Raw genomic sequence first — 22,429 nt, 5'->3', positions numbered from 1 at the left:
AATATATCTATCAATCTGTTTCATTCAATTCACTGTTTTTTCACTATTTTTCATATATATATATTTACATGAAAAATACATTTCTATTTTCTTGGTCTTTCTTCATCTGTTATCAAGAAAAGAATTTATGAATTCAGTTGTAAGCTGTTAGCGTAGTTTGTGTGCGCGTGCGTTTGCGTGCGTGAGAGCACCTGTTGGCTCTCCTGCTCAGCGGCCACAAATGGAATGCTGCGCTCACATTCCTTATATGGTCATGTTGAGAATTACCCGGAAGTTGGAGTCCCTTTTATTATTGTCCTACCCCTTCAACAGAAGAGTTCCTCATCTGTCCCTGGTCTGTTTAAACATGGATTCACACGCTGTATCACTACATAAGTAATGTTAAAACATTTAAGGTGTTGTAATCTTAACATTCGATGAGTTAAATGGGTTTTCTTTTAACCTTGGACGGGTCTGTGCTTAGTTGAAACAGTCGTTACGTTTTGTTTCCCGCCGGAAGCGTTCCGTCGGCGGTCCTTTCTGCTTCCGTGTCTGTGAGGAGAGGAGCGGTGTGATTCCAGAGGAAGCTTCTTCCCGTCACAATGCAGGTCAGTTAAACGTCATCCACCTGGAGACGTGTTGTGTTTGAAGCCGGTGAACGAGACGGTTTTACGTCGCTGTGGGTCGCGGAGATAACTTCCGGCCGGAGCGGAGAAACTTAAGCTATCAGAGCAGCTGTTAGCGTTAGCTTAACTGTTAGCCAGCTAGCTGGCAAAGTGCTTCAGCGACCCCTTTGAGACCCGTCAAAGAACGGAAAGAAAAACAAGCCGATTACAGGTCGTCCTTTGGAAATACATTCATCTGGACATACATTCACATAATAAAAGACTTTTGATCCAGGAAAAACATAATATATATATTTTAATTATTGTGAAATATGTTTATATGTATATATATAATTTTATATATAACATGTTTTAAACTCTATGCTTTATGTTCAGGACCCAAACGAGGACACCGAGTGGAACGATATCCTGAGGAAGAAAGGCATTCTTCCTCCCAAAGAGGTTCCTAAAGATGACGAAGAGGAGGAGTTGGCTCTTCAGCAGCAGTCGGTCGGTAAGAGAAGCAGCGTAGAAGATAAACACTCTTCTTTCTTCACGTCTCCTCAAACACCTTTAATTTTTTCTGCGATCGGCTGGTCGCTGAGCGTCAGATTCAGATCCTCACGTGTGACTGTCGTTCCTCCAGTTAAAACCTACGAGGACATGACGCTGGAGGAACTGGAGGACAACGAAGACGAGTTTGGTGAAGACGACGAAGCCGCCATCGAGATGTACAAGTAAGTGTCTCCAAGTCAAAGTCCCATAATGCCTTTCACCTCTCTGATGGTGCGACTCCTCGCAGACAGAGGCGACTCGCCGAGTGGAAGGCGACGCAGATGAAGAACATCTTTGGGGAGATGGTGGAGATCTCCGGGCAGGACTACATCAAGGAGGTCAACGAGGCCGGAGACGGCATCTGGGTGGTGCTGCACCTCTACAAACCCGGGTAGGGGGTCCAAAGTTTTAGACATTCTTTTCTCTTGTATAAATTACCACTCAAAACTGAAAGATTCCAGGTATATTCTCTGAATATTTCAATTTATTGTGGTCTTAAACTTTGATCCAAAAAGCACAACCCTTAAGCAGTTTAGAGAGATGGATCCTTTATGAGATGGAACTCCTAACAGATCCGTGGAAACGTCTTCTTTTCCCAGCATCCCTCTGTGCACCCTCATCAACCAGCACCTCAGCTCGTTGGCCAGGAAGTTCCCCCAGACCAAGTTCCTCAAGTCCATCTCCACCACCTGCATCGCCAACTACCCCGACCGCAACCTGCCCACCGTCTTTGTGTACCTGGGGGGGGAGATGAAGGCCCAGTACATCGGCCCGCTGGTCTTCGGGGGCATGAACCTCAAAGTGGACGGTAGGACCCTGATCCACATCAGCAGATACACACTTTATCCTTGATTCATTGCCTTATTGGTGGGATCACGTTGCAATCGTTGACTTGTTGCAGTGACGTATGTAATTGTCCCCCCCCCCCCGCCCCCTCCAGAGCTGGAGTGGAGGCTGTCGGAGTCCGGCGCCGTGAAGACAGACCTGGAGGAGAACCCCAAGAAGCAGATCGAAGACAAGCTGATGTCCTCCATCAGGAGCTCACTCCCCTCGGGGAGGGACAGCGACTCTGAGGACGAGGACTACTAACATTTCATATCTGTCTTTTTACAAAAGCATCAGACAAAACTGTAACTTTTTTATTACGTTTGATGATATTTATGTCACAAAATGTACATTTCAATCTGGGATTAAATGTGAGTTCTCCTCTTTGCCACAATCATTTCTCCCGTTTTTTTCCCCTTTTCTTCTGGTGACCTAAACGTCCTCGAGTTTATGTTGAGTGCTTTATTTTGTGTCTTTCGGTCCACATTGACATGTTGATTGACATGTGGAGGCGGGGCTTCCGTTGATTGACTGGTTCCGCGCTGGTCCTCCCGGGCCTCTGCTCCTCTGCTTATTGAAGGTGTTTCTCTTCTACGGCGTTCCCTCCGGCAGACCTCGGATCCTCTGTTTCATGAGAAGAGAAGACGTTTATTAAGATCTATCGTGAAGAAGAGAGAACCCGAAAATCAACCTCCTGCCTGAGGGAACATGGAAGCTCCTCTATTATTTAAACCAGTTTATGTTAGTTTCTTTGTTTCTGTAATAAAACGGATACACATTATTCAGAGAGGAATTGATTGTGCCAGAGTTTGATCAAAGACCCCAAGAGAAGAATAAAAATATACTTTGAACACTGGAGGGTTCAGCAAGTAGAGTTATAACAGCAATAAGTACATTATAACATGCGCAGTATTCACAAAGTAGTACTTTCAAAAGAGCTAGGTAGAAACTGAAATGTAAAAATTATGTTTCTTTCTGTGATTGTGTTTTTTTTATCATAAAAGGTTACAATAACTATGTTTTAGTGTCGTTGCGATGTCTTACCAAGAGCAAAAACTTCTTCTTTCTCCCCTGGGACAGTTTGGGTGAAAGTCTCATCAAGGGATGAACCGAGGTGGACTGGAGGAGGAACAAAACACACACTTATAACATGCTATTAGACATGTACATCTACACAGTGTGGAGGAGTAATACAAACATATGTATGTAAGACGTGGATATATTGATCTGCATATGACACATGGGATGGATGTGACCTCAGGTACTATGACCTGGACTCACCTCGTGCTGCAGCGCTCCGACAGAGTTGCGAGCTTTAGAGTAGTGAAACAGAAACTGAAAAAGAGGAGACTCATAGAGTCAGAGGGAATTAACATAATGAGATAATAGAGGATCTGTACAGTAGTAACATAATGAGAAAATAGAGAATCTGTACAGCTGAATCAGCAGAAGCAAGGTTTTGAAAACTTACTCTTTTGAACACATTCTGGATTTGCTCCTGCAGAGAAACACAATTTCCGATCAATAATATTTCTTACTGTGTAGATATTAGATCAATACATAGTTCAGAGGGAACTCTATATAGCGGCATATGCACAATAAAAACTATCCAAAAGCCGCAGCAGGCTACGACGTGAGGGGATCACACTCGAGACGCGTCGCACATGTTAGCTTTATTACTCCGTTTCACCGAGAAGGAACATACGCCAATCAATTACTTTGCCAGATGCATTTTATTGGTCAAGAGAGGATCAACAGCGCATGAAACTCCATTGAAGTGACGTTAGTGCAAATAATAACTCCCAGTGATGGTACCCGGTGAAGATGACAGTATTTATTTATTTATTTATATTGTTTGATGGTTAAGATGTTGTTGATTGATTTAAGTTTTCAAGACTTCTGTCTACTGACTAAAATGTCACTTTAATTAAAGATGATCTCAAAATAATTAGTTACTATCTCGAGATAATGACATAAGAATGAAGTTTCTCATGAAAATGACTTCCTATGTAATAATAATAACAAAACATGACATGCATCTCACCATCATTACTTTACATTTAATTTTCAGGTAGTAGCTTAACTTTAACAACAACTTTTTCTCTTTTGCTTTATATCTCTCTCTTCAATTGAAATGATTTATAATTATTCTCAATTACAAAAAGCTTTAGTGCGATGTTGAACTGAGTCACACCTGCTCTCAGGTTTTGATTTACGAAATCAATAAATCAGTTTCCCGCCAAACCTCCATTTCTAAAATATAAGATATTGGGTCTTTATAACTGATGAAGAGCGCGTCACCTTCCTTAAATCTAATTAAAAGGGCCTAAAATGACTCATTGACTCTTTGGGCTCTCAACATGGCGAGAGCCAGCAGCTAGCAGCTAACGATGCTAACAAACCGCAAAACAACGAGGATGATGGGACATTTTCTAAATGCCCTAAAGCTGAAAACGTGTGAAACACTGATCAGAACAGCGAGGCCGTGACTCTAAAAGGTCCGTAGCTTCACTCACGTCGCTCTGGTCTCGCCATAAAACATCACTTAGATCTTCGCCCTCCGTTCCTCGCACCTGCAGGTGAACAGCCCGTTAATAACAACAATCTCGGGTTCATAGATACATGTATTATTCACTCCCCAGCTGCACAGCCTTTGAAACAAACGCAAAGATGTGGACGATCACATCAACACATTATTGACATAATCCAACGTTATGTAATAATATATAACTTATGTGGTGAATACCTTTCTAAACCGTCCGTCTCCCCACCGGTGGAACAGAGCGGCGTCTGAGTGAAGAGCACAAGAAGATGAGGAGATGGATCTCACAGGTAGGTCTCCTTTCAATCCTCTACAGGTGTTCATGTTATTCACATAAAACATAGTTCATTAAAAACTGAATTAATAAGTGTTTAGTATTAATGATCTAGTAACTTATTAATTCATTAACACCAGTTAAACAATTCAATGTCTTAATAATAAGTAGAGTTCTTAATATGTTATATGAATTGAAATGTGGTGTCTCTCACCTGTTGTGCTCCAGCATCCAAGCAGCCAGAATGAAGACAGGAGCAGGAGTCGGCTCACGGTGCGAGACATGCTTCTGTCCTCGTGCTCTCTGTGACTCAATGACTTCTGAACCACGGGAACGCCTCGAAAAACAACTCCATCCCCTTTTTACGGGCTGACGGGACCAATCACAACCAGCCGCTGGTTCAAATCCAACGCACCCCCAGAGGCCCCCCCCACTCCCCTTTCTCTCTCTCTCTCTCTCCCTCCCAGCCCATAATTAGCTGGGAATGATGTCAGGTAGTTAATAAGGACGAGGTTCACCCTAATGATGATGGTGATGATGATGATGATGATGCTGTAAATGTTTAATGTGGAGAAATAACACTAAGTAGAATCACATGACTCCTTTTCCACTAAAGGACACAAGGACGCATGACAACACAGTGAGTCACATTGGTGTTAAAGGAATAACGTAACAACATGTCACTTATTTCAGTGATTCTTCTTGGATTGTTCAATAAATGAATGTTTGTACTGAAACTCTATTATTATTAAAGTAAAGATGATTAAACTTCTTCTTAGACTTCTTAGGAACAGCAACTACTTTTAAAGAAATGAAATTTATGTCTTTCTGTGACAAATTCATCGGGCGGGCCGAACGCGGACCCTCTGGCAGGCCAGATCCGGATCGCGGACCTTATGTTTGACACCCTTGATCTAGACGATGTGAACATCATGCTGTACATGACGTGGGGGGAGTGGACCTGCGGCGGGGGCCTGTGTCTCTGTCCTCGCGTTCAGCCTGGACGTGAACAGGCTGAAACAGGCTGCTGCCTGTGGGAGGCGCACGGGGGCCATAGAGCATGATGGGAAAGCGCCCCGCGGTCGATGCGGTTCCAGCGCGGCCCTTCTGGGCTGATTGAGCAGCTGCTTCATTGTCTGCGTGCACTTTGATGGAGGAGGTGAACGCCATGTTCTCCTGCATCGCACGCCGAGAAGCTTCTGCATCTTTGTCTCTTTGGTTACGGAGGATCTACCGGGTCCCTTTGCTTTGGTTCTGTGGTTTCGCTGTAGCTCCCGTAGACCCGGTCCCCAAACGGGTTTAGTGAATAACTTCTTCAACAGCAGGGGGAAGTTATTCAACAAATATCCTCAGGATGTTTGGAAGCTTTGTGAAAACGAGGGAAATGGAACGAGAAGCACAACGTGATGAAATAAAGGATGAGAGCATCCTGACATCCATCCTTCTGAGGTCAAATGGATGCTGCAGGAAGACCATGTAAACACACATTAGTCTCCTCCCTTTTGTTAATCAAAGCGTGGCCTTAAGTCTTCATCACGGCTCTTCCTCTTATTAACGCCATAACTCAGCCGTCCTCACCTTTAAGAGCGGTCGATGGGCTGCAGCGTGTAATAAAAACCACTATGGATTCCTTCTACAATATAAATGTACAGTTCACAGCGTCGTCTTATGGGGACAACACATCTGTAAAAGATCCATTTCATTTATTTCACCCTGTTTCTGTTGCTTTTGCCCTTATTTATTCGTATTATCTGTTTCCACAGTTGTATTGTGTTTATTATCGATGAATGTAGTTTTTATTCGCTCCTCGTCATATTGCCTCGTGTATTTGTACTTCTTTCACAGAGTCTGAACAACAGATGAAAACACAACATTGAATAGTAAGTATAAAGGTATAACAATGTTTGTACTGTGCACAGTGAAGTACTCTGTAGGGCAGAATACAGTAGAAATACTCGATAAAGTATGTGTATAAAGTACGTGAATAAAGTACATGTATAAAGTACCATGTGCACCTGCCTCAAAGGCCTCGTTAGAGTCCCTCTCAGGCAGCTGCTGATTGGTGCCGTCTGTCACCGTGGCTGCTTCGGCGCCCACGCGGCGCCCATCTGCGGGCGCCACGGCGCCTCGTGTGCTCACGCGCTGACTCACGGCGGGACGCAGCAACCTTTCTCTTTACGGCCCAATTAGAGAGAAGAGCTCGTCAGAGAGGGAGTCAGCTGGGGAGCAGCAACAATGATCAAGGCTTCAGACTTTTAGCACTATTACAAGTTATAACTGAGGTAGCGTTTAGGACGCGATGCATCCATCCCGCCATGAGGAAACATTTTAATTCATGTAAAGGGAGAGTGAATTATGAATATAGTGCTTTAAAAAAAAGTAATGAAAAGAATATCAAAAAGAAATACATACGTAAAAACAATATGTAGTGGAAGAGAAACATGACATAAATATACCTATAGATAAATACATGTATATTACCTGAGCAGATCAGAGCGCTGTGCAGCAGGAGGTCAGACTGCCACCTCGTGGAAATGAGCTGATTATCATCCTGCAGATCGTTGACCTGATGGAACAGATGAAGATGAACAATGAAGGAATGAATCTCACCTGTGCAAATAGACGCAAAGGTTAAGAGGAACGTGGAATAAAGTTAGAAGAACATGTGACGACCAACAGGAGGAGAGGAGGACACAAATCAGGTGTTTGAGGAATACACATCAGCAGAAACCAGAGACCAGAGGAGCATTCGTGAATTGCAGCTCCTGTTATTCACTCCCTCCGACCACACACATACTGGGTGTGTGTTCTCACGGTATCGGATGAAATTAGAGGGCAAAGTTCACCCTGCAGAGGAGGCGCCCCCTGCTGGTCACTACACAGAATGCAGCTTTATCACTGAGCCTGGTTAGTGAGCTCCAGTTATTTGTTTATTTCTTATTTGTTTAGTTAGTTCATTGTGTTAAAGTCACCGCATCTTCATCTGGAAATGGATCCAGGTTCGTCATCTCTGTGAAGAGGAAAGAAATAAGACTTGACATTGGCCTTTTAGAAAAAGCCATTCTCCAAACACCTGAGTGGTTTTAGGCCAAAGCCGTTAGAGAAGATTTATTTTAACAGCGTGAAAACATTCAGGTCAAATGGAAGAAGACGTGAGTGTGTTTACCATCACGCCAACGTTGACTCCTATGAAAGAAACCGGGTCATGTGACCGTATTAATGAGCAAATGTCAAAGGTTTCACTTGTAAAAACAGCCCGAAATGACATCACATGTCACCTCGGTTTGAGGGACTTCTCCAGATGATAGTGTGTGTGTGTGTGTGTGTGTGTGTGTGTGTGAGAGAGACACCCTAGATGCTCTACAGGAGTCTCTGTTGGCGTAATCCAGAGGATTAGAGTCCGGCGCAGGAAGCAGTGGAGGCCTCCAATTACCGCAAATTAAGAGGTGAAGTGGAAGGTGGAGCTTCGGGCGGAGGCCGTTTCTGCGAGCTCGCCTGGCTGCAGGGCAGGAAGGAAATAATAATTCTGTAAAAATAATAAGAAAGTAAAGGTGGAAATACAGTACATACAAAATAGTAAAATAAAAACACTGATAAATAAATGAAAGAATTGTATCACCAAACGACCCTCTTGAATGTAAAAAACGAACAAATCTAAGGACAGTAACCTGATTTTACATAAATACAAACATCCACATGTTTCCACAAGGAGAAAATAATAAAATGTATTATGATGTTCTCGGCTGCGCGGTGGAACACAAATGATTCATCGCCGTCCCCTCGTGTTCTGACACAAAGCTGAAAGAAGAGACGTTTCAAATGTGGGTCATAAAGTTCCCTGTCGTTGCACAAGGCCTTTACATGAGCGCCCCCCCCCCCCTCCCCCCACCTGCAGGTTACATCATCCTGTGAGGCCTCATCCATCACACTCACAGACACACACCGCACACGCATTTATACAACCTTTGTGCGACCATAATATTACATACCTAATATTTTACGAGCTGGACAAATTGGTCTCAATGTGCGTTCGAAGTGAGACTCCGATTTGGTAACACGGTGCTAAATGAGGTTCAAGTTTAGCGAGCCATGAAATAACTCACACGGGTCTGACTTTTGTTCGCAAATGGCACCTTCTGAACTTCTAAACATTCATTCCATTCGTCAATACGGTCTCAGAGTTTTATTCAAGCTGTAACAACTGCTCAAGCTGACTGTATCAAACTAAAAAATAAAAAGATTCATGTGAGTCACTGTTTGTCCTCAATCATCAGATTGAGAGGAGGAATTTAAAGTATATTATAACTTCCCTTTTGGATTGTGAATCTTGGTTTGAGGAGACGTTTCCACTTGGATTACGTCAGAATTAGTGAAGCTTTTGAAGCAGTTTTTAAATCAGTCTTCAACAGGAATGAACGTCCTGTTTAAACAAGTCCTCTGCCGCTGCATTTCTTTTGTGTAGGTAAATGGTCTCATGTCTGCGAGTTAAAACACAAGATGTGTCACCAAGATGCTTTTTATTTATTATACAAATGATTATTTATTTTTTGTTACTGTATCTATTGGACTGTAATCAATGTTTAAATTGGTTATTGCAATGTTTAAATTTATTTTGCTGGACACTGGACACATTGCTGTTTCTATTGCCTTACTTAAACGCTGCAATGTCTGTAAAAGCACTTTATAAACAATGTTTTTATTTGTTATAATTATTTGAATCCTTTATATAAGTGGCTGTGTAAGTCTGAAACCAGGCTACTTATTTTCTATTCAGTGTTTGGCAAATGGCTCTGAAACATAAGATATCAATATTATAAAAGCATGAAAAACACTCATTACATAAATGGATTACATAAAAACATTGTATCAATCCTACATCCGGGGACTCACAGTAAAACTGTGATAATTCGACTCAAACACAACATTTTTTTAAATGACGTTTCATTGTGACATCACGTGTGACGCATTTATTAAAAATTAATAACCGATCAATGCTTCAATCCACCTATGTCGCCTTTTGGGAACTTACGCAATATCTGTGCATTACGCAAGCGGGCGAGTTAGCTGGCCAATGGGAACCCGCAGGACGCGTCACGTGACGCCCCCTTCGCGCTGGCTCCAGCGAATGGGAACGCCGCATCCGAAGAGCCGCAGGAGGAACCTTCCAGCCGCCGAAGCTATCTGGACGTGGACCAAGATGGAGAGCCCCGCAGCCCGCTGTGTCGCCGTCGGTCCGGCTCGCTGACAGAGGAGGAACAACCGCCGGATTCCACACAACAACCCGGTTTGGTTTGGTGTCACGTCCGGTTTCGGAGGGCCGCTTTGTGTTAGCTAACTCCAACGTGAGCCCGCGGTAGCGTTAGCTGGCGCTTACGTAAAAGACGACGCGGCGTGAGAGCGGCGCGAGGACGGCTTGTTTTGGGACGTCAGACGCGTCCTCGACCCCGACGGCCCGTTAACCCGCTTAAAGCCTAAACATGGCCCGCGCTACATTTATACCGCGTCCCAGGGGTAATTAACCCGCAGCGTCCACTTCCAGAGAGCCCGGCTTCATCCGAGGCGGAGGGGCCGAGGCGCGGCTGTTTGTGGGACTTTGACTCGCAGCTGCGATGTTAAGACGTGACGTTACGTTTAACCGGGCTTCGGGACGTGTGGCGCGGGGAGAACTTTTAAAAATGGCCGGCAGCGAGAGAAGTACTTTCAGTGAGCTCAGTCGCCATTTACGTATCTAGAGGTTTCCCGTGAGAAAGAAGAAGAAGAAGAAGAAGATGGAGACCGAGGTGAGGTCTCACCGGGGCGAGCTGCTCGCCCACCAGCCAGGGGTCTGCAGCGAAATGCTGGAGGTGGCAGAGGAGGCCAACCGGGCCGGGGACTTTAACTTGGCCGTGGAGATCTACGGCTCCATGCTCTCGGACCTCCAGCAGCCGGACCGGAGCTTGTGTCTGAGGAAGGCCGAATCTCTGACCCGAGCCGGGCGGATCTCCGAGGCGCTGGACTCGTTCTGCACGGCAGCCAGCCTGGGCAAACTGCGCCCGGAGGAGCTACCCGTCCTGGTGGAAACCATGGCACGGACTCTGCGCGAGAAGGAGCTGGGCCTGTCAAACGCGCACGGGACACGCAGCAGCAGCGGGGGGGCGGACGGGGTGGACAGTGACGATGAATGTGCGGACGACGAGGCCCTGGACCTGTTCTCCTGTCGTCTCTGCAGACGCCTCCTCCACGAGCCCACCACCGTGGAGTGCGGACACACCTTCTGCAAGAGCTGCGTGGAGGACGCGTCCGTGGAGGAGTGCGCGCACTGCGAGCAGCGGCTGGGGGGGAAGGACGCGGTGCCGAACGGCCACCGGGTGGACGTGGTCCTCAGCGGCCTGCTGGCCAAGCTGTTCTCCGCCGAGAGCCAAGCCCGGAAGTTCTGGGTGGAGGGCGAGCTGCTGCGGAAGAACCAGAACCTCTCGGAGGCTTTGGAGAAGTACAACGCCGCCGTGGATCTGGGTAAGAGGAGGCGCACCCACAAACGCATGTTTATTTACCTTCTTGTATGCTGGCTGTGGTTGTGTCGCAGGTGACCTACTTTCCGCTGTAGCTCCCGGTGTCGCCGGTAGGGGGCGTCTCGTGTTTTCTAAGGTCAGGGACTGTGTGACGCACCGGACTCTGTTACCTAAGCGGCGCACATCTGATCCTCCGCAGTGGCGCATTCGGGCCCTGGTCTGCTGGTGTGCGTAGAGCCGCTGTGAGTGAGGGGATGCTGCCCCCCCCCAACCCCCCCCTACCCTTTCATAAGCTGCTTTGTGAAGTGTTGGATAACAACTGTAACCGGAGCTGCATTATTAAACAGCAGTTATTGTACTGTAATGGGAAGCAGCTTTTTTTCCTCCTCCGTCCTGCATATAAGTCACATAATAAACAATCCATTACATCACATCGTCACTCAGCTGATGCTTTTATTTAGAACAAGAAGCAAAAAAGTACAATTTCATCGAATAAGCCGTTTTACAACTTATTTATCACTTATTAACTGAATTTCAACGTTTCGATGGAGACTTGAAACTACAGATTGAGATCACAAACTCATGTTTACAATGTTTACAGTTGCCAAACAAGGCCGGTGGATTTTGGGACATGACAAGTCTTAACTTTTATTGAGGTTTGATGTGTCCCCTCGAGTAGGACCCATTTAAACGGTTTTATCGTGTCTTATTTATTGGGATGAGCAATATGAAAACATCAATGTCGTGAATATCAAGCTGTGTAATCCAACCAACAGATTCCAATAACACAACATCTGGATTAACCCCTAAACTAACGAGAAGCCCAATAAGAGACGTTCCACAAAAAGAAGTCCTGACCAGGTTGATTATGATTAAGATTATTGCTCAGCTGTAATCATTAAATACAATAAATAAGTAGTTAATAATAAGCCAGCGGACTGGAATACAGAATATAGACTTTCACCACTTCAGCAGCAGGTGTCCATACTGACAAGATGGCGGCTGCTAGAGACACTTTGAGAACTGCTCCTCGGAAACCCCCCCGGGACCTTGTTCACCAACCCCCCCCCCCTCGGACAAATGCCGGTCCGGCCAATTTGTTTGACTAAATCCGGTTGAAGCTTGCTCACAGAGTAGAATAGAAGTCTTATTTGATGGCGTCACGTAATGATACAGATGTTTATTCTTGCAGTCTTGCGTGAAGGCTGATTGAAAGGCTAAAGGGGGGGGGGGGGGGTGGTCCAGAAAGTTCCAGCCCTTTGGAGACATTTTATTAACTGTTAGTATTACTGTTAACAAGGGTTCACATACTTCTAAACCATGTGATCGAAAACTCGTCCTTTTCAAAGCCAGTATCTGGTGAGCGGATCCATTGGGTAGAAGGTTATTAAAGTGGAACACCGTCTGTTGTATAACAGAGTCATATATGTGTGCACACACACTCACACACACACACAAGCTTCAGCTACTTGTTACATTGTTGCCCTACTTCTGATAGATCTAAGAGGTCCCCTGGAGGTCAATGTGCTGACGTGTGTGTGTTGTGGGCGATGGTGGCGCACGGAGTAGTGCAGTGCGCTGCTCCATGTGCCATGTCGAAGTGTCCCTGAGCGAGACACCTAACCCCTAATTGCTCCCCAGGCAAAAAAATGTAATGCGTGGGTTATAATGCAATGTATGTCGCTTTGGATAAAAGCGTCAGCTAAATAACATGCAATGTGTGTGTGTGTGCTCCACAGTGCCCTCCTCAGGCAGACTGCTGTGCCAGCGGGCGGCCTTGCACATGGAGATGAGGAACTTCAGTCAGGCCGTGCAGGACGGCAGCAGCCTGTGTCGGATGAAACCTCTGTGGTCCAAGGTGAGGAGACTCCAGATGTTTATTTAACGCATTTTTAATCTGTGTATATACTGTTATTTATTATACTTTCTGTTGCTCTGTACTTGGACTGAAGATGCTCTAATGTTATGTGTAAATATTAATAATCCAGAGACATCATTAGACAACGTGTGTTTGATCGGGAGGTGAAAGTTAAGTATGTGATTTATGAGGGGCTTTGAGAACCAGTAATAACCCCCCCCCGGTTGCTTCAGGCTCACTGTGTGAAGGCCTCGGCGCTGAGCGGGGCGGGGCAGAAGGACGAGGCCTTGCAGGAGTTCCTGTTGTGTGTGGCGCTGAAGCCCGACTGGACCGAAGTGAAGCTGCAGGCTCAGAAGGTGACCCCCCCCCCCCTCGACCCACGTCTGTGCGAGGATAAGATGTGCACGTATGTTGACCTTGTGTGTGGTTCCCCTCCTGCAGGTCCTCAGCGAGGTCTTCTCCTCCGTCTTCGAGAGCGAGGAGGTGCCCCCCCCGCTGCACCCGCTGCAGGGGGGGCTGGGCGCCAGCCTCATCAAGCCCCCCGCCCTGCTGAGGAGCCTGAGGCCGCTCACGCAGAAACCCGGCTCCGCCTCCTCACAGGTGAATGCGAGTCATGTGTTTCCTTTGAGGAGCAGGACCTCGGAGACAAAGAGACTTTCACCACTTCAGTAATTGTCTGACTGTCTCTGTCTGTCCCTCCGTCCCTCCAGGACTCTGAGGTCAGCGAGACGCAGGACGAGTCCTTGTACCGACTCCCCTCGCCGTCTCCGTGTAGATCGGAGCTCGGCGCCGGTGAGAGCAGCACCAAGAGCCTGGCCTCCGTCCTGGCCGCCCTGCCGGCGCCCCCCGGAGGCCTCAAGCGGAAACGCAGCGGAGACGGACCCGTGGTGGCCTTCAACCCCCCCTCCAAGCTGCTCCGACCCGGTAGGGAAGCCTTCCTTTGGATTCTGATCTCTGATTGGCGTCAGTGCTGATTTTCTGACATTTGTTCCGGTGCAGACGAGGAGAGCGGCGTGGAGGCGGCCTCGCCGTTTGGAGGAAGGTCGTTTCCTGCCGGGCTGCTGGACAGCGGAGACATGGAGTGTTCCCTCTGCATGAGGTGAGCACACAGAACCGGTTCTAGTCCGGTTCTCTCTCTGTAGCAACGAGTCCCCTCAATAAACTAAAGTCTGTGTCGTGAGCTCATTGACGCGGTTCTGCTGGTCTCAGGTTGTTCTACGAGCCGGTGGCCACGCCCTGTGGACACACCTTCTGCCTCAAGTGTCTGGAGCGCTGCCTGGACCACAACTCCAACTGCCCTCTGTGCAAGGAGAACCTGTCCGAGGTGCAGCAAAACAACAATAATAACAACAATGTGCTGAACTGTGTCAAACCTTCCACTTTAATCACACAATATAATCAGCATTAGATCAATCGATTGATTGATTGTGTTTTGAATGATTATCTTGGATTAGATGGTCCAGTGTGTGTGTGTCTGTTAGCATACTTATGGGGTGTGTTTGTCTGTGTGTGTGTGTTGTCATTGCAGTATCTGGCCACTAGGGGCTACAGCAAGACCCTGCTGATGGAGGAGGTGCTGCAGCGTTACCTAGGAGACGAGCTGGCGGAGCGAAAGAAGATCCACAAAGAGGAGATGAAGGAGCTGTCCAAGTAAGTAACACACACAGAATGTTCTGAACACACGGCCACACAAAATGTCCGTCTCAACACACGCTCTCTCCCGTGTGCTGCAGCTTGAACCAGGAGGTTCCCATCTTCATCTGCACCATGGCGTTCCCCACCATCACCTGCCCGCTGCACGTGTTCGAGCCCCGGTACCGGCTCATGATCCGCCGCTCCATGGAGACCGGCACCAAGCAGTTCGGCATGTGCATCGCCGACGAGCTCAAGGGCTTCGCCGACTACGGCTGCATGCTGGAGGTGTGTGTGTGTGCGTGTGTGTGTGTGTGTGTGTGTGTAGTGTATAGTCAGATAACATCCAAACGGCTGTTTCAGGTGCGAGACGTGAAGTTCTTTCCCGACGGTCGCTCGGTGGTCGACACCATCGGCGTGTCGAGGTTCAAGGTCCTCAGCCACGGACAGAGGGATGGCTACAACACCGCCAAGATCGAGTACCTGGAGGACAAGAAGGTGGGCGTCTTCATCTCTTTGGATCTGCTGCTGTACAGAGGAGAACAGTTCTTTCTCCTCTGCTCCCATAGACGTCTATGAGGAAATGACTCTACTTCTCTCTTGATTTATTCCCTCAGTAAACATTGTAAACATGAGTTTATGGTCTCAGTCTCTAGTTTCAAGTCTTCTTCAATGCAGCATGATGTTCATTTAGTGAATGATGGTCCATTTAGAGTCAAACAGACCATAAAGCAGAGGATGCTTTAGGGCGGGGCCTAACGCTGATTGACAGGGTTCTAATAGACATATACGGCGTCTCTACGTCCTCCTCAGTCTAAACATGGTCCAGGTCACCATCACTGCGTCCACTATATAATATTATGCAACTTCTAAAAGAAAAGCTCTAATTTCCAACCTGTGTCCAATCAGGCGGAGGGGGAGGAGCTGGCGGAGCTTCTGAAGCTGCACAACGCCGTGTACGAGCAGGCCAACAACTGGTTCACCTCGCTGAAGGACAACATGAAGAGCCAGATCCTCAGCCACTTCGGTCAGCTCCCCAGCAAAGACTCGGACCCCCAGGTGGGCACAGCTTCTGTCATTTTGAGTTGAGCAACGACCAAAAAACTAAATGGGGCCATTATTCTGATGATTATGTTTATGAGCTTGAGTGTTGACCAGGTTCTCCGCCCCCCCCCCCCCCCCCCCTGCAGGCCAGTCCCAGCGGCCCGGCCTGGTGCTGGTGGCTGCTCGCCGTCCTCCCGCTGGAGAACCGAGCCCAGCTTACCATCCTAGCCATGACCTCCCTCAAGGACCGCCTCATCGCCATCCGCAGGGTCCTCATCTTCGTCACCAGGAGGAGGCCGCGGTGATCGCCCGCCTGCTTGGGGAGGGAAGGGGGGGGGGGGCACACAGACCTGGACCGTCCTGGCTTCCATGAAGTCCAGCAAATCCTTTGAGACTGACTGGTTCTCCCGTGTGGACATTTACCCCCCACCGCTCCACCTGCGCCTCCTCGCCTCATCGTTCCTACTTCTACTGAGCAGTATTTCTTCGTTTATGCCGTCAAAGGAAGAAGATCCTCCTGAAATATGAAGGAAAGAAACAGGGAGGCGTCAAAGTGTGGACGCCACAGCGCTCTGCTTCCCGGCGGTGGGGGGGGGAGAGACGAGGGGGGGGCATGGAAAGCACCTGGAGTCCCCTGAGGAGATGGAAGACGACGCTGTCCCCTCTGATGTCCCGCTGTAGCATATCTGTGGGACGGAGTTGTTTCTCCTGTGGACTGATGGAACTCTGAGGCCTTTTCCTTCAAGGAACAATGTGTTTGTGTCTCTCCTCTGAAACGTTGGCTTTGTAATCCGTGTTTCACCAGAACGCAGCGACAGGAGTCTGAAACCTGTTCCACAGTGATGAAACTACTCGACACCATGGCGAGATTAACGGTACCATGTGGACACTTTCAGGTATTTTGCCGTGGCCTTTAACGTCTCTACGTCCTCTTCAGTCCAAATATGGTCACTTCCTGTTCACTAACTCGTCTTCACGAGTCCTGATCACTTAGTCCACTTTTTAAATTCCATCTATGGCGGAAACCACGGCCTCTCGGTTGGAACTGAACCACCGTTATGTAGCATTTAAAAACATGATGGGGGGGGGGGGGGGGGGGTCCTGGTATATTTGTAAGCGGAGATTCAACCTATTTTGTATTGCAAATAAAGAGAATGATAACATGGTGCCTGGTGTTCATCTGCAAACTCAGTTCAACAAGTAGCAAGTACACAGATACACAAAACTACTACAAACTACTACTCAAAATATGTCAAAAAGGTCATGAACGCATAACTAAACTTGACATTTCCTTAATATTTTTATTCTATTCGTCATCACACATTTATTCGACTGTAATTGAATGCAAGAATCACAAAGTCAACAATTCATGGTTATATTTTAGAGCATTTAATACTTAAAGTAAAGCACCTGTTATTTTATAGATATTATTTGAAATTCCACCAAGCACAGACACTCACATGCACTTGACTAGTGTCCAGCGTTTAGTACAAGCGACGTAGGACATCATTATGAAGGTAAACGTTGAGTTTTGAGGTATTTGTTGAACTAGTCCAGAGAAACGTAAACAGGACGCATGAAAAGAACCAAACCTCAGTGACACTGACTGGACTAAAAAAGCCTCCAGATGTTTCAGCTTGTTTTGAGTTTAGTTTTTACATTAAACGCACGTCGCACACATCAAGAAGAAGAAGAAGAAGAGGGACTCGGTCTTCTAGAAGCTGCTCTGCCGAGCCAGGAAGTAGTCCATGTTCCTCTTCCCTGGGGGCCGGAGGAGGACGAAGAGGAAGACGGACACCACGGTCAGGAAGCAAGAGACGGCCACCGCCGACACCACCAGCCAGGTGAAGGTGGGGTCTGTGGGGGGTGGGGGTGGGGGGGGGGGGGGGGCGCAGGTGAGTGGCTTGTTCAGTGAGACCAAACCCCAGCTTTACTGAAATAGGACAGCGACGACTCACCCTCCAGCTGAAGCCGGGACACCACTTCCTGTCGGCCTCCCGGGTTCTGAGCGACGCACCTCAGCTCCGCCTGCACGTCTTCTTCTGTCATCGCCACGACGACCAGCCTCAGCTCAATGCGGCAGCCGTCGGGCGCAGCGGTTACCCTGGAAACAGGCAGCCAGGAAGCACGATTTGGAGGAATGAGTTTCTCGTTGTCCGTCTCTTGTTCATCGCATCAAACATCTGGCCGAGAACAGCGTTTACCTGCGTCCCAGCTGCTGGGCCCGCCCCTCCAGGTACGAGGACTCCACCGGCCGCTTGTTGACCAGCCACGTGACCGCCGTCTCCTCGGTCGCCCGGCAGTCTGTGAGCACCGTGCAAGAGAGCAGCAGGGCTGAGCCTGAGGGGGTCAGAGGTCAGAGGTCAGAGAGGGCCACGTCTGATGTGTAGGGGCTGAGTGTTTATTATTGAGGTCAGCGCTCACCATGCACGCTTTCAAAGACGGTGCCGTTCTGTGGCGACAGAATCACAGGAGGTCCGACCACTGCAGCGAGAAGATTAAATACGTTTAATCTATTTATTTATTTACGTTTCAATAATTCAGCAATAATCCTTTTTATTCTAAAGAGGAGGAAATGAACTCACTGTGCAAGCTGCTGCTGGAGGAGGAGGTGGAGGAGCCGGAGGTGGTGGGCGGGGTGGAGGAGGAGGTGGAGGTGGTGGGCGGGGTGGAGGAGGACGTGGAGGAGGACGTGGAGGAGGTGGAGGTGGAGGTGGAGGAGGTGGAGGTGGAGGTGGTGGAGGTGGAGGTGGTGACGGGGTCTACGCCTTCACACATACACACAAATGTAGACGATGAAAATGCATCCGGACAAACTTATTTGATAACAATAATAATAATGAAAATAAAAACATCATCATAATAAAAAAAAATCATAATAAAATCATAATAAAGAATGACGGTGATGAAAATGAGTTGATTTAAATCCTGATGATAATTAAGATTATAATAATTAAATGGATCATAATGATGTTAATAATAGTATTTTAATATTTGTATTAATTTATAGTAATCGTTATCTTCTTATGGCCATTATGAATTGTATTTTAATGGTTATAGTTGTTGGTGTGCTGCTCGTCTCCGACCAGCAGGCGGCAGCACGCGCTCGTGATCGAGGTGTTTGGTCCAGTTGATCGCTGCATGTGATTGTTGTTGTGTTGTTGTGTTGTTGTTGTTGGTCCCTCACCCTCCACGGTCAGCACCACGGTGCGGGTGACTTCGAAGGGCCGCTGGTCGATGAGCACGCGCCGCCGGCACGTGTACACGCCCCCGTGCGCCCGCCTCACCGCGGGGATGAGCAGGCGGCCCCCGTCCTGCAGGAAGTTGCCCGCTCGGCCCGACCGGAGGGGGGCGGAGTCCTGTCGGGAGGCAACACGCCGCGTCAGTCACGGGGGGAGGAGGGGGGAGAGGAGGGGGGGGGGGGGGTCGCACTTTCTCACTTTGTGCCACTTGACGAGTCCCTGCGTGTTGAGGAAGTCCTTCGTGGAGGGACACGGGAGCCTCAGGTGCTCCCCCACCACCGCGGGCACCGGGAAGAAGCTCTCCACGGAACGGTTCCGGTGCACCTGCAGCCGGATGCTCGCGCGCACACAGCAGCTCGCGTTCCTGAGGAAGAGGGCGGGGCCAGAGTCTTTATCTGCATCCAAGTACTACTACTGCTACTACACAGGTATGCAGGTAAAGTACTACTGCTACTACACAGGTATGCAGGTAAAGTACTACTGCTACTACACAGGTATGCAGGTAAAGTCCTACTGCTACTACACAGGTATGCAGGTAAAGTACTACTGCTACTACACAGGTATGCAGGTAAAGTACTACTGCTACTACACAGGTATGCAGGTAAAGTACTACTGCTACTACACAGGTATGCAGGGAAAGTACTACTGCTACTACACAGGTATGCAGGGAAAGTACTACTGCTACTACACAGGTATGCAGGGAAAGTACTACTGCTACTACACAGGTATGCAGGTAAAGTACTACTGCTACTACACAGGTATGCAGGTAAAGTACTACTGCTACTACACAGGTATGCAGGTAAAGTACTAATGCTACTACACAGGTATGCAGGTAAAGTACTAATGCTACTACACAGGTATGCAGGTAAAGTACTAATGCTACTACACAGGTAAAGTACTACTACTGCTACTACACTAATAATAAGCGCTGCGTTACCTGTACGTGCACAGATACTCCCCAGAATCCTCGGCTCGGGCCGGGAGGAACCACAGCTGGTTTTGCCGCTGCTGGACTCGGCCTTCGCCCTGATAGGTCCCGCCCTCCGTCCCGTTGCCCCCGGTGATGAGGCACCTTGCCCCCGGGGGGGCGACGTGGAGTCTCTCCAGCTCGCTCTCGAAGAAGGGGAAGGAGAGGACCACAGGCTCGCCCTCCTTTCTCAGCAGGTTGACCTCGGGACTCGCCAGGTAGCAGCCGTCTGGGGGGGGGGGGGGGGCTTTTATATTTACTTAGCTTTAACCCCGCCACAATAAAAGGTGTGCTATCCTTTATTTTGTGTCTAATGGGCAACGAGAATGCTCACCTGCAGTGGGCGGAGCCTCCCGAGTCGCTGCTCCACCAGCAGGTGGGAGGAGGAGCGCAGCCAGCAGGAACCCAAGGAGCACCAGGACCTCCATGACGGCGTGGAGGTGGACAGGCAGAAGGTGTGAGGCCCGATGGGAAGTCCTTCTGCTCTCTGAGACCGATGGGGGGAGTGTGTGTGTCTGTGTGTGTGTCTGTGTGTGTGTGTGTGATAATATACTGATTTTCCTTGGAGGGACACAAACAAGATATTAAACTATTTTTTGTGTTGCCACAAATGTAACGTTTTTTTGACACGGTTTTGCATGAAATCATTCTGGGATGTTTATGGGATGGATTTGATGAACCATCGGTCAGAAAACTTTCCACTCGCCATCACAGATTTCAATAGAAACCAAATCGTTTTCACTTCTGCTTCTGTGACCTCGTTTGTGATGACAACGAGCTACACACACACAGACACACACGCACACACACGCACACACACACACACACACATACAGACACACAGAGACACACACACACACACACACACACACACACACACACACACACACACATACAGACACACAGAGACACACACACACAGACACACACGCACACACACGCACACACACACACACACACATACAGACACACAGAGACACACACACACACACACACACACACACACACAGACACACACGCACACACATACACACACACAGACACACACACACACACACACACAGACACACACAGACACACAGAGACACACACATACACACACACACACACACACACACACACACATACAGACACACAGAGACACACACACACACACACACACACACACAGACACACACGCACACACATACACACACACAGACACACAGAGACACACACATACACACACACACACAGACACACAGAGACACACACAGACACACACAGACACACACATACACACACACACACACACACACACACACACACACAGTCCACACACGGTCCTGTGTGTCCTCATTGATAAATGAATCCACCACGTGTGAATTAAATGAAATGAAAATGAAAATGAAATCATTGAAGCAGAGTTTCTTTTTGATGATTAATCAATTAATCTTATAATATTATTTTACCGGCTTGATTTATTTTATTAGAAGTACTTACACAGAGGAAATGTATAAATTCATATGAATTATTTGGAATTATAAACTGATTGTTCTGAAATCTACATTTTCTTTGTCAAAAAATATTTGAAATTATTATTTTTGTTCTGAGTGTAATTTAATCAATTCTAAATCTATGCAACAGTGTAAAATAAATAATAAAATTACAAAGTACAATAATGCATGAAAAGAATATAAATATAAATGTAAATAAATAAGAATAACTCAATGGCATTTAACAACACACACATGTATTATATGTAGTACAGAATACTCACAGTGTGCAGGTGAGCAAGGCAGATGTGGCAGATGTGGCCGATGTGGCCGATGGCGTGGAGCACGCTCTCTTTTCAACGTTCCCGCTCTCACGTGGAAACTTCTCAGGTTTCCCAATGTGACGCCGCGTGTCGCACTGCTCCAACCACTGCTACCACGTCAGTGACTCAACACGTACTCACACACACGCACACAGTGTGTCCACACAAGAGCAAAGGACGCTGAATAATGAAATAACGTGTGTATTATGTGTGTTGATCACCTGACCTCGTGCTCTCCTCCCAGCAGCGGTTCTACATTTTATATCATATTAATATCTAATAACCTGTTCACATCAATCAGCTTGTGATGAGATGATTTTACACTTTTTGACACCATGGTCACATGACCTTTGCCCCACATGCTCACCCTTCGGTTGAGGTGATTGAGGATCATTTGCATGATGCGGCTCGCTCTCCCTGACTGGATGGTCCACGTGTTGCTACGGTGCGTTAGCATGGCGAGCTAACAGGCCCGCCATGCTAACGCACCGTAGCATGGCGAGCTAACCGGCTCCTTTGGTGAAACCTGTTCTTTTTTAATTACACAAATTGGAAGGACGGAAATGAACGACACTTTGGCCTTAACTTAAGAAAGGTAATAAAATAAAATATAACCCACT

The 22,429-nt window shown here is 47.6% G+C and overlaps 4 protein-coding genes across 7 annotated transcripts; 2 read left to right on the top strand and 2 right to left on the bottom strand.

The window, feature by feature from the left end:
- Nucleotides 1–457: 457 nt before the first annotated feature.
- pdcl3 (phosducin-like 3) lies at nt 458–2,358 on the top strand. Its single transcript, XM_037489258.2, has 6 exons — nt 458–587; nt 981–1,098; nt 1,231–1,321; nt 1,387–1,530; nt 1,739–1,947; nt 2,080–2,358. The coding sequence occupies exons 1-6, from the start codon at nt 582–584 to the stop codon at nt 2,226–2,228; spliced, it is 717 nt and encodes a 238-aa protein (XP_037345155.1). The 5' UTR covers nt 458–581; the 3' UTR covers nt 2,229–2,358.
- nms (neuromedin S) lies at nt 2,265–11,449 on the bottom strand. 4 transcript variants are annotated; one of them, XM_037489263.2, is made up of 9 exons: nt 11,311–11,449; nt 7,262–7,346; nt 4,995–6,953; nt 4,711–4,816; nt 4,481–4,537; nt 3,436–3,462; nt 3,246–3,299; nt 3,009–3,083; nt 2,265–2,588 (listed from the first exon to the last, which is right to left on the bottom strand). In XM_037489263.2, exons 3-9 carry the CDS (start codon nt 5,009–5,011, stop codon nt 2,556–2,558), a joined length of 369 nt encoding a protein of 122 aa, XP_037345160.2. In that variant the 5' UTR covers nt 5,012–6,953; nt 7,262–7,346; nt 11,311–11,449; the 3' UTR covers nt 2,265–2,555. The 4 variants fall into 4 exon arrangements, with proteins under 4 accessions (XP_037345160.2, XP_037345161.2, XP_037345157.2 ...); XM_037489264.2 differs by lacking the exon at nt 11,311–11,449 and adding an exon at nt 9,810–9,979 and having other exon boundaries at nt 4,711–4,754; nt 4,995–5,149; XM_037489260.2 differs by lacking the exon at nt 11,311–11,449 and adding an exon at nt 9,810–9,979 and having other exon boundaries at nt 4,995–7,346.
- On the top strand, nt 10,549–16,130 carry lonrf2 (LON peptidase N-terminal domain and ring finger 2). The gene is made up of 12 exons (XM_037489256.2): nt 10,549–11,272; nt 13,008–13,126; nt 13,360–13,482; nt 13,568–13,726; nt 13,837–14,050; nt 14,126–14,225; nt 14,336–14,450; nt 14,655–14,776; nt 14,860–15,046; nt 15,122–15,256; nt 15,668–15,817; nt 15,949–16,130. Exons 1-12 carry the CDS (start codon nt 10,549–10,551, stop codon nt 16,105–16,107), a joined length of 2,307 nt encoding a protein of 768 aa, XP_037345153.2. The 3' UTR covers nt 16,108–16,130.
- A 1,038-nt stretch (nt 16,131–17,168) lies between these two features.
- On the bottom strand, nt 17,169–21,958 carry LOC119228875 (interleukin-1 receptor type 2-like). Its single transcript, XM_062564884.1, has 10 exons — nt 21,771–21,958; nt 20,346–20,572; nt 19,982–20,240; nt 19,243–19,408; nt 18,990–19,161; nt 18,388–18,570; nt 18,227–18,286; nt 18,007–18,142; nt 17,761–17,906; nt 17,169–17,659 (listed from the first exon to the last, which is right to left on the bottom strand). The coding sequence occupies exons 2-10, from the start codon at nt 20,437–20,439 to the stop codon at nt 17,517–17,519; spliced, it is 1,359 nt and encodes a 452-aa protein (XP_062420868.1). The 5' UTR covers nt 20,440–20,572; nt 21,771–21,958; the 3' UTR covers nt 17,169–17,516.
- Nucleotides 21,959–22,429: the final 471 nt, after the last annotated feature.

The sequence above is a fragment of the Pungitius pungitius genome, chromosome 10 (genome assembly GCF_949316345.1).
Source record: "Pungitius pungitius chromosome 10, fPunPun2.1, whole genome shotgun sequence".
NCBI classification, from domain to species: domain Eukaryota; kingdom Metazoa; phylum Chordata; class Actinopteri; order Perciformes; family Gasterosteidae; genus Pungitius; species Pungitius pungitius.
This window is presented reverse-complemented; position numbering and strand designations above follow the sequence as displayed.

What these genes read in the sequence shown, in the direction of transcription:
- nms (XM_037489259.2), bottom strand. Translation starts at nt 4,848, where the DNA reads ATGTTTTATGTGAATAACATGAACACCTGTAGAGGATTGAAAGGAGAC. An exon ending in TCGGAGCGCTGCAGCACGAG is followed by an intron (nt 3,084 to 3,245) that starts GTGAGTCCAGGT and finishes TTCCTCCTCCAG; the next exon opens with TCCACCTCGGTTCATCCCTT. An exon ending in AGAAGAAGTTTTTGCTCTTG is followed by an intron (nt 2,589 to 3,008) that starts GTAAGACATCGC and finishes CTCATGAAACAG; the next exon opens with AGGATCCGAGGTCTGCCGGA.
- LOC119228875 (XM_062564884.1), bottom strand. Translation starts at nt 20,439, where the DNA reads ATGGAGGTCCTGGTGCTCCTTGGGTTCCTGCTGGCTGCGCTCCTCCTC. An exon ending in GAGTATCTGTGCACGTACAG is followed by an intron (nt 19,409 to 19,981) that starts GTAACGCAGCGC and finishes CCTCTTCCTCAG; the next exon opens with GAACGCGAGCTGCTGTGTGC. An exon ending in CGTCTTTGAAAGCGTGCATG is followed by an intron (nt 18,143 to 18,226) that starts GTGAGCGCTGAC and finishes TGACCCCCTCAG; the next exon opens with GCTCAGCCCTGCTGCTCTCT.
- pdcl3 (XM_037489258.2), top strand. An exon ending in TCTTCAGCAGCAGTCGGTCG is followed by an intron (nt 1,099 to 1,230) that starts GTAAGAGAAGCA and finishes TCGTTCCTCCAG; the next exon opens with TTAAAACCTACGAGGACATG. An exon ending in CATGAACCTCAAAGTGGACG is followed by an intron (nt 1,948 to 2,079) that starts GTAGGACCCTGA and finishes CGCCCCCTCCAG; the next exon opens with AGCTGGAGTGGAGGCTGTCG.
- lonrf2 (XM_037489256.2), top strand. Translation starts at nt 10,549, where the DNA reads ATGGAGACCGAGGTGAGGTCTCACCGGGGCGAGCTGCTCGCCCACCAG. An exon ending in CAACGCCGCCGTGGATCTGG is followed by an intron (nt 11,273 to 13,007) that starts GTAAGAGGAGGC and finishes TGTGCTCCACAG; the next exon opens with TGCCCTCCTCAGGCAGACTG. An exon ending in AGTACCTGGAGGACAAGAAG is followed by an intron (nt 15,257 to 15,667) that starts GTGGGCGTCTTC and finishes GTGTCCAATCAG; the next exon opens with GCGGAGGGGGAGGAGCTGGC.